This window comes from Anolis carolinensis, chromosome 4 (genome assembly GCF_035594765.1).
Source record: "Anolis carolinensis isolate JA03-04 chromosome 4, rAnoCar3.1.pri, whole genome shotgun sequence".
Taxonomy (NCBI): Eukaryota; Metazoa; Chordata; class Lepidosauria; order Squamata; family Dactyloidae; genus Anolis; species Anolis carolinensis.
In genome coordinates this window covers 1311443-1320945 of record NC_085844.1, presented here as the reverse complement: position 1 = coordinate 1320945, position 9503 = coordinate 1311443, and the positions used below count along the sequence as shown (strand labels likewise).

Below are 9503 nucleotides of genomic sequence, written 5' to 3'. Positions count from 1 at the left end.
AAAGCACCCCTGACAGATGGCCTCCCAGCCTCAATGTGAATAATAATAATAATAATAATAATAATAATAATAATAATAATAATAATAATTAAAGAGGGTTGGAAGAGACTCTTTGGGCCATTAAGTCCAATCCCCTCCTGCCTTTGTGTACCAAAAGCACAAGCAAAGCACCCCTGACAGATGGCCACCCAGCCTCAATGTGAATAATAATAATAATAATAATAATAATAATAATAATAATTAAAGAGGGTTGGAAGAGACTCTTTGGGCCATTAAGTCCAATCCCCTCCTGCCTTTGTGCACCAAAAGCACAAGCAAAGCACCCCTGACAGATGGCCTCCCAGCCTCAATGTGAATAATAATAATAATAATAATAATAATAATAATAATTAAAGAGGGTTGGAAGAGACTCTTTGGGCCATTAAGTCCAATCCCCTCCTGCCTTTGTGCACCAAAAGCACAAGCAAAGCACCCCTGACAGATGGCCTCCCAGCCTCAATGTGAATAATAATAATAATAATAATAATAATAATAATAATAATAATTAAAGAGGGTTGGAAGAGACTCTTTGGGCCATTAAGTCCAATCCCCTCCTGCCTTTGTGTACCAAAAGCACAAGCAAAGCACCCCTGATAGATGGCCACCCAGCCTCAAAGTTAATAATAATAATAATAATAATAATAATAATAATAATAATAATGATGGTTGCCGTGGGGGCCGGATAAATGGCTTCGATGGGCCGCATCCGGCCCCCGGGCCTTAGTTTGGGGACCCCTGCTCTACGGTATTTAGTATTGCACCACTTGACATCTGTCAGGAAGTATCGGCCAGCATTGAAAGGACCAAGGCAGTGACATCTCCGGCCCATCCTCTGTTCGGATATCAGCCAGCAAGCCATGCCTTAAATCAAGAAACAGCTTCCTAAGACCCACAGAGACACTCACAGGAACACCTCAGCAAGCGAGAGTCCAAAAGTGGCAGGCTAAACTCCAGAATCAGTGGCTGAGACTGGATGAGAAACTTCCTCCTGGGCACATAGAAGACAGGGTGACTTGGAAGGAAGGTGGTGAACAGCTTCCTAAGACCCACAGAGACACTCACAGGAACACCTCAGCAAGCGAGAGTCCAAAAGTGGCAGGCTAAACTCCAGAATCAGTGGCTGAGACTGGATGAGAAACTTCCTCCTGGGCACATAGAAGACAGGGTGACTTGGAAGGAAGGTGGTGAACAGCTTCCTAAGACCCACAGAGACACTCACAGGAACGCCTCAGCAAGCGAGAGTCCAAAAGTGGCAGGCTAAACTCCAGAATCAGTGGCTGAGACTGGATGAGAAACTTCCTCCTGGGCACATAGAAGACAGGGTGACTTGGAAGGAAGGTGGTGAACAGCTTCCTAAGACCCACAGAGACACTCACAGGAACACCTCAGCAAGCGAGAGTCCAAAAGTGGCAGGCTAAACTCCAGAATCAGTGGCTGAGACTGGATGAGAAACTTCCTCCTGGGCACATAGAAGACAGGGTGACTTGGAAGGAAGGTGGTGAACAGCTTCCTAAGACCCACAGAGACACTCACAGGAACACCTCAGCAAGCGAGAGTCCAAAAGTGGCAGGCTAAACTCCAGAATCAGTGGCTGAGACTGGATGAGAAACTTCCTCCTGGGCACATAGAAGACAGGGTGACTTGGAAGGAAGGTGGTGAACAGCTTCCTAAGACCCACAGAGACACTCACAGGAACACCTCAGCAAGCGAGAGTCCAAAAGTGGCAGGCTAAACTCCAGAATCAGTGGCTGAGACTGGATGAGAAACTTCCTCCTGGGCACATAGAAGACAGGGTGACTTGGAAGGAAGGTGGTGAACAGACTGCGCTCTGGCACCATGAGATGAAGAGCCAACCTCAGAAAATGAAGCCACAAAGTGGAGTCCACAACATGCGAGTGTGGAGAAGAGCAAACCACAGACCACTGACTGCAATGCAACCTGCACCCTGCCACATGCACCATGGAGGACCTTCTCACATCGACACCAGAGGCATTCCCAGTGGCCAGATTCTGGCCAAAGGAAATTTAGTACAATGCCAAATGTTTATCTTTGTTTGCAGTTTTTAAAAAACACATTATAACAGTAGTCTCAATTCCCTTCCGACACAATAAATGAATAAATAAACCTCAAACCCACCCACATTCTTTCCTTCCCACACTCCATGAGGGGAAACCAGCAACAGACAGTACACGTTCTTAAGGAGTATAGAGGAATCCAGCAGCATCCAGATAACACCATGTGCAAAAGACTCACACCAGGCAGAGGAATTGAAAGAACAAAAGAACTTTACTCTTGCTTGTTGAGTTGAAATATAAAACAGTTCTGCAATCGTACAATGTCCATGTAGTTGCATAAGATCAATAACACCAGCATTCTATTTACAGCATCGCATATTCAAACTGCTACTTGACCGTAGCTATCTAGAGAGCTTCTCCATTTCTGTGCTCTCCCCGCAAGCTCAGATTACCAACTGACAAACCTAGCCATTTGCCAGCAAACCGATACATTGTTTGAGGCATGGCTTGCCTCTGCAGAAGCTCAGCTACCTTTTTGCAGAGATCTTTTGCAAGCAACTTTGCAAAGATTTCTTTACACACACACACACACACATAGCAATTTGGCGCAATAAACGTTGAGCTGAGCAATTAGTAAAGGTCAAGGTTTGCCCCCGAAATTAAGTCCAGTCGTGTCTGACTCTGGGGGTTGGTGCTCACCTCCATTTCTAAGCCAAAGAGCCGGCGTTGTCCGTAGACACCTCCAAGGTCATGTGGCCACTGGCATGACTGCATGGAATGCTGTTGCCTTCCCACCGGAGCGGTACCTATTGATCTACTCACATTTTGTATGTTTTAAAGCTGTTAGGTTGGCAGAAGCTGGGGCTAACAGCAGAAGCTCACCCTGACCTCGGATTCAAACTACCGACCTTTCGGTCAGCAAGTTCAGCAGCTCATCGGCTTAACCCACTGCGTCACCGGGGGCTCCAAACTGATCCATTACTATTTATTAAAAAAATCCCACCTTAGAATAATAAAATACAGTAGTCTCACTTATCCAGTACTCGCTTATCCAAGGTTCTGGATTATCCAATGCATTTTTATAGTCAATGTTTTCAATACATCGTGATAGTTTGGTGCTAAATTCGTAAATACAGTAATTACTACATAGCATTACTGTGTATTGAACTACTTTTTCTGTCAAATTTGTTGTATAACATGATGTTTTGGTGCTCAATTTGTAAAATCATAAGCTAATTTGATGTTTAATAGGCTTTTCCTTAATCCCTCCTTATTATCCAACATATTCGCTTATCCAAGCTTCTGCCGGCCCATTTAGCTTGGATAAGTGAGACTCTATTGTAATCGAATTGGAAGTGACCTCTAAAGGCCATCTAGTCCAACAACAGGATGCCATGCAGGGAAAGCATTCCATCAGTATATTTTCTATGTTATTTTTTATGACTTGTTTTTATTGTTGATGGATCTGTTTTATTGCTTTGTTTTTATATTGTTGATGTCCGGGCTTGGCCCCATGTAAGCTGCCCCGAGTCCCTTCGGGGAGATGGGGCGGGGTATAAAAATAAAATTATTATTATTATTATTGACACAACGACGTTGTATGACACAGCAAACAAGATAGATATGCTGGATTTCGTTTCACAAAATCACAGGTCAAACACTTCCCAAGTGTCTAGGACTCTGTGATGTATTTTCGGATGATGCGTGCAGATCCCAGTCGGGTGGCCTTTTGCAGTTGGCAGATCGTAATTTTGTCAATGTCTATTGTTTCCAAATGCCGGCTGAGATCTTTTGGCACGTCACCCAGTGTGCCCATCACCACCGGGACCACTTGCACTGGTTTCTGCCAGAGTCTTTGAAGTTCAATCTTGAGGTCCTGATAGCGGCTGAGTTTTTCTTGTTGTTTTTCGTCAAAGCGACTGTCACCTGGGATGGCGACATCAATGATCCAAACCTTTTTCTTTTCCACAACTGTGATGTCTGGTGTGTTGTGTTCCAGAACTTTGTCAGTCTGGATTCGGAAGTCCCACAGGATCTTTGCGTGCTCATTTTCCAAGACTTTTGCAGGTTTGTGATCCCACCAGTTCTTTGCTGCTGGGAGGTGGGACTTGAGGCATAAGTTCCAATGAATCATTTGAGCTACATAGTTGTGCCTCTGTTTGTAGTCTGTCTGTGCGATTTTCTTACAGCAGCTGAGGATATGATCAATGGTTTTGTCGGTTTCCTTGCACAGTCTGCATTTTGGGTCATGAGCTGATTTTTCGATCTTGGCCTGAATTGCCTTTGTCCTGATGTCTTGCTCCTGGGCTGCAAGGATCAGGCCTTCTGTCTCCTTCTTCAGGGTCCCATTCGTGAGCCAGAGCCAGGTCTTCTATTATTATTATTATTATTATTATTATTATTATTATTATTATTAATGGCCTTTGTCCTGATGTCTTGCTCCTGGGCTGCAAGGATCAGGCCTTCTGTCTCCTTCTTCAGGGTCCCATTCGTGAGCCAGAGCCAGGTCTTCTATTATTATTATTATTATTATTATTATTATTATTAATTGCCTTTGTCCTGATGTCTTGCTCCTGGGCTGCAAGGGTCAGGCCTTCTGTCTCCTTCTTCAGGGTCCCATTCGTGAGCCAGAGCCAGGTCTTCTATTATTATTATTATTATTATTATTATTATTATTATTTTTAATGGCCTTTGTCCTGATGTCTTGCTCCTGGGCTGCAAGGATCAGGCCTTCTGTCTCCTTCTTCAGGGTCCCATTCGTGAGCCAGAGCCAGGTCTTCTATTATTATTATTATTATTATTATTATTATTATTATTATTATTAATTGCCTTTGTCCTGATGTCTTGCTCCTGGGCTGCAAGGGTCAGGCCTTCTGTCTCCTTCTTCAGGGTCCCATTCGTGAGCCAGAGCCAGGTCTTCTATTATTATTATTATTATTATTATTATTATTATTATTATTATTATTATTAATTGCCTTTGTCCTGATGTCTTGCTCCTGGGCTGCAAGGGTCAGGCCTTCTGTCTCCTTCTTCAGGGTCCCATTCGTGAGCCAGAGCCAGGTCTTCTCCTTATCAGCTTTTCCTTCAATTTTGTCAAGGAACTTTCCATGCAGTGTTTTGTTGTGCCAGCTGTCAGCTCTAGTTTGTAGTGCGGTTTTCTTGTACTGGTTTTTTGTCTGCTGTGCTTTGAGGAGTTTCTGATTTTTGACTTCAATCAAAGCAGGTTCTTCACTTTGCTTGACATATTCTGCCAGGGCATGTTCTTCTTCTTTGACTGCTTGTTTTACTTGCAAGAGTTCTCTGCCCCCTGATCTTCTAGGCAGATATAGCCGGTCAACATCACTGCGAGGGTGGAGTGAATGAGGAATGGTCATGAGTTTTCTTGTTTTTCTGTCCAAATTGTCCAGTTCCGCCTGTGTTGTTATTATTATTATTATTATTTTATTATGACACAGCAAACAAGATAGATATGCTGGATTTCATATCACATTATATTGATATATATCAATATATAATATTTGAATGAATATATAATATATAATATGAATATATAATATTTCATATTATTATTATTATAAAGCACACTCAAAGCATCCCCAACAGATGGCCATCAAGCCTCTGTTTAAAGGTTTCCAAGGAATGGAGGAATGGAGATTCCCACCAGACTTCGAGGCAGGGAGTTCCACTGTTGAACAGCTCATACGGTCAGGAAGTTCTTCCTAATGTTTAGGTGGAATCTCCATTCCTGTCAGTTGAACCCATGGCTGCATTGAGTCCTAGTCTCCAGGGCAGCAGAAAATGACTCCCTTTCACATCTCCCTTTCACATTATATTTCTATATATGATATATTTTGGAGATGGGACCCAGATCCAAACTGCATTTACGTTTTATAGACACCTTTACACATTGAGATGGTTTTGTACATTGAACCTCGAGAAAGCAACGAGGCCACAATCTTAGCCTTCTTTGGCTTTAGAATATGTTGGAATTCTGTCAAGAGAGGCTCAATGTCGCATAAGAATGCCTTGTTCTTATGGAAAAACTTTGATGATATTCTTACATAGGAACAAGTAGTTTTCTGGGATGGATAGCTATCTATGCCTTTTCCTCCTTGCAACCCAAATGGTACAGTTTGGGAATTATTTGCACAACAGAGCATTTCGGATATAGGATTTCTGGATAAAAGACACTCCATATAGTCTCCCTCCTAATTTTAAGCACTGGAAAAGTCCATCCAATCCTTCCTGACAGATGGCCATCCAACCCCATAGACATTCCAAAGTTCGTGGTGCAATAATGACTATAGCAGGGGTCCCCAAACTTTTTAAACAGGGGGCCAGTTCACGATCCTTCGGACCGTTGGAGGGCCGGACTATAGTTGGCCACCAAGCAATAATAATAATAATAATAATAATAATAATAAAGGGTTGGAAGAGACCCCTTGGGCCATTGAGTCCAGTCCCCTTCTGCCTTTGTGCATCGAAAGCACAAGCAAAACACCCCTGACAGATGGACACCCAGCCTCAATGTTAATAATAGTAGTAGTAGTAGTAGTAGTAGTAATAATAATAATAATAATAATAATAATAATAGAGGGTTGGAAGAAACCCCGTGGGCCATTTAGTCAAACCTCCTTCTGCCTTTGTGCGCCAAACGCACAAGCAAAGCACCCCTGACAGATGGCCACCCACCCTCAATGTTGTTAATAATAATAATAATAATAATAATAAAAAATTATGATCTGCCAACTGCAAAAGGCCACCCTACTGGGATCTGCACGCATCATCCGAAAATACATCACACACTTGGGAAGTGTTCGACTTGTGATTTTTTTTATACGAAATCCAGCATATCTATTTTGTTTGCTGTGTCATAATAAAATAATAATAATAATAATAATAATAATAATAATAATAAGGGTTGTAAGAGAAGAGACCCCTTGGGTCATTTAGCCCAACCCCCTTCTGCCCTTGTGCCATGGGGGGCCGGATAAATGGCTTCGATGGGCCGCATCCGGCCCCCGGGCCTTAGTTTGGGGACCCCTGGACTATAGAATCCTAGAGGTGGAAGGGATCCCCAAAGGACACGGCTCTCGTGTCTCCACCTTCTCTCTCTGCCAGAGCATCTGCTTCCAGTTGGCCCAGGCCTGCTCGGGAAGGAAACGAGCCCTGCTCCGGAACCAAGCAAGACGGCGTGTTGTTCCACGCGGGACCGCATTGAGCAACGGGCGCGCAGGCGCAGTGGCCTTCTCGAGGCGGGCGAGGCGGGCGCTTCCGGTTCCGGCCCGGGTCGGCAATGGCGGCTCCGGCGGGCCTGGTGCTTCTGGCCTCGGCCCGGGCCTGGGTCCCGCGCCCGGCCTCGCCCTCCCAGAAGAAGCCGCGGCACCCGCAGCAGCAGCACCCGCAGCAGCAGCAGAAGAGGCTCCTCCGCCTCCAGCTGAGCGCCGCTCCCGGCCCCGAGCGCTTCCGGCTGGGCCTCAAGGGCGCGCCTGACTCGGGGACGGAGACGGTGAGGAAGGAGGCCGAGGACGGAGGGATGCGTCGCGTTATGAGGCCGCTTCGGTCACCATGGCAACCTCCGATGCGGGCCCAGGGCTGGCCGTTTGAAAGAGAGCTCCTGTTGTGTTGTCGAAGGCTTTCATGGCCGGGATCACAGGGTTGTTGTATGTTTTCCAGGCTGTCTGGCCATGTTCTAGAAGTATTCTCTCCTGACGTTTCGCCCACATCTATGGCAGGCATCCTCAGAGGTTGTGAGGAATATATGTCCATGTTCTAGAAGTATTCTCTCCTGACGTTTCGCCCACATCTATGGCAGGCATCCTCAGAGGTTGTGAGGAATATATGTCCATGTTCTAGAAGTATTCTCTCCTGACGTTTCGCCCACATCTATGGCAGGCATTCTCAGAGGTTGTGAGGAATATATGTCCATGTTCTAGAAGTATTCTCTCCTGACGTTTCGCCCACATCTATGGCAGGCATCCTCAGAGGTTGTGAGGAATATATGTCCATGTTCTAGAAGTATTCTCTCCTGACGTTTCGCCCACATCTATGGCAGGCATCCTCAGAGGTTGTGAGGAATATATGTCCATGTTCTAGAAGTATTCTCTCCTGACGTTTCGCCCACATCTATGGCAGGCATTCTCAGAGGTTGTGAGGAATATATGTCCATGTTCTAGAAGTATTCTCTCCTGACGTTTCGCCCACATCTATGGCAGGCATCCTCAGAGGTTGTGAGGAATATATGTCCATGTTCTAGAAGTATTCTCTCCTGACGTTTCGCCCACATCTATGGCAGGCATCCTCAGAGGTTGTGAGGAATATTTGTCCATGTTCTAGAAGTATTCTCTCCTGACGTTTCGCCCACATCTATGGCAGGCATCCTCAGAGGTTGTGAGGAATATATGTCCATGTTCCAGAAGTATTCTCTCCTGACGTTTCGCCCACATCTATGGCAGGCATCCTCAGAGGTTGTGAGGAATATATGTCCATGTTCTAGAAGTATTCTCTCCTGACGTTTCGCCCACATCTATGGCAGGCATTCTCAGAGGTTGTGAGGAATATATGTCCATGTTCTAGAAGTATTCTCTCCTGACGTTTCGCCCACATCTATGGCAGGCATCCTCAGAGGTTGTGAGGAATATATGTCCATGTTCTAGAAGTATTCTCTCCTGACGTTTCGCCCACATCTATGGCAGGCATCCTCAGAGGTTGTGAGGAATATATGTCCATGTTCTAGAAGTATTCTCTCCTGACGTTTCGCCCACATCTATGGCAGGCATTCTCAGAGGTTGTGAGGAATATATGTCCATGTTCTAGAAGTATTCTCTCCTGACGTTTCGCCCACATCTATGGCAGGCATCCTCAGAGGTTGTGAGGAATATATGTCCATGTTCTAGAAGTATTCTCTCCTGACGTTTCGCCCACATCTATGGCAGGCATCCTCAGAGGTTGTGAGGAATATATAGCCATGTTCCAAGAAGCATTCTCTCCTGACGTTTCGCCCACATCTATGGCAGGCATCCTCAGAGGTTGTGAGGAATATATAGCCATGTTCCAAGAAGCATTCTCTCCTGACGTTTCGCCCACATCTATGGCAGGCATCCTCAGAGGTTGTGAGGAATATATGTCCATGTTCTAGAAGTATTCTCTCCTGACGTTTCGCCCACATCTATGGCAGGCATCCTCAGAGGTTGTGAGGAATATATGTCCATGTTCTAGAAGTATTCTCTCCTGACGTTTCGCCCACATCTATGGCAGGCATCCTCAGAGGTTGTGAGGAATATATGTCCATGTTCTAGAAGTATTCTCTCCTGACGTTTCGCCCACATCTATGGCAGGCATCCTCAGAGGTTGTGAGGAATATATGTCCATGTTCTAGAAGTATTCTCTCCTGACGTTTCGCCCACATCTATGGCAGGCATCCTCAGAGGTTGTGAGGAATATATGTCC

The 9503-nt window shown here is 45.2% G+C and overlaps 1 protein-coding gene across 4 annotated transcripts in view; it reads left to right on the top strand.

Annotated features, from left to right (window-relative positions):
• Window positions 1-7312: 7312 nt before the first annotated feature.
• sharpin (SHANK associated RH domain interactor) overlaps window positions 7313-9503 on the top strand; it is a 52800-nt gene continuing 50609 nt past the window's right edge. For 2 of the 4 annotated variants that reach the window (XM_008122990.3, XM_016998346.2), the window contains exon 1: window positions 7314-7563. In XM_008122990.3, coding sequence (XP_008121197.2) covers window positions 7351-7563 — 213 coding nt within the window. In that variant the 5' untranslated portion in view covers window positions 7314-7350. Of the gene's footprint in view, window positions 7564-9503 lie in introns of all 4 variants that reach the window. The other 2 variants (XM_008122991.3, XM_062979837.1) reach the window with 2 other exon arrangements.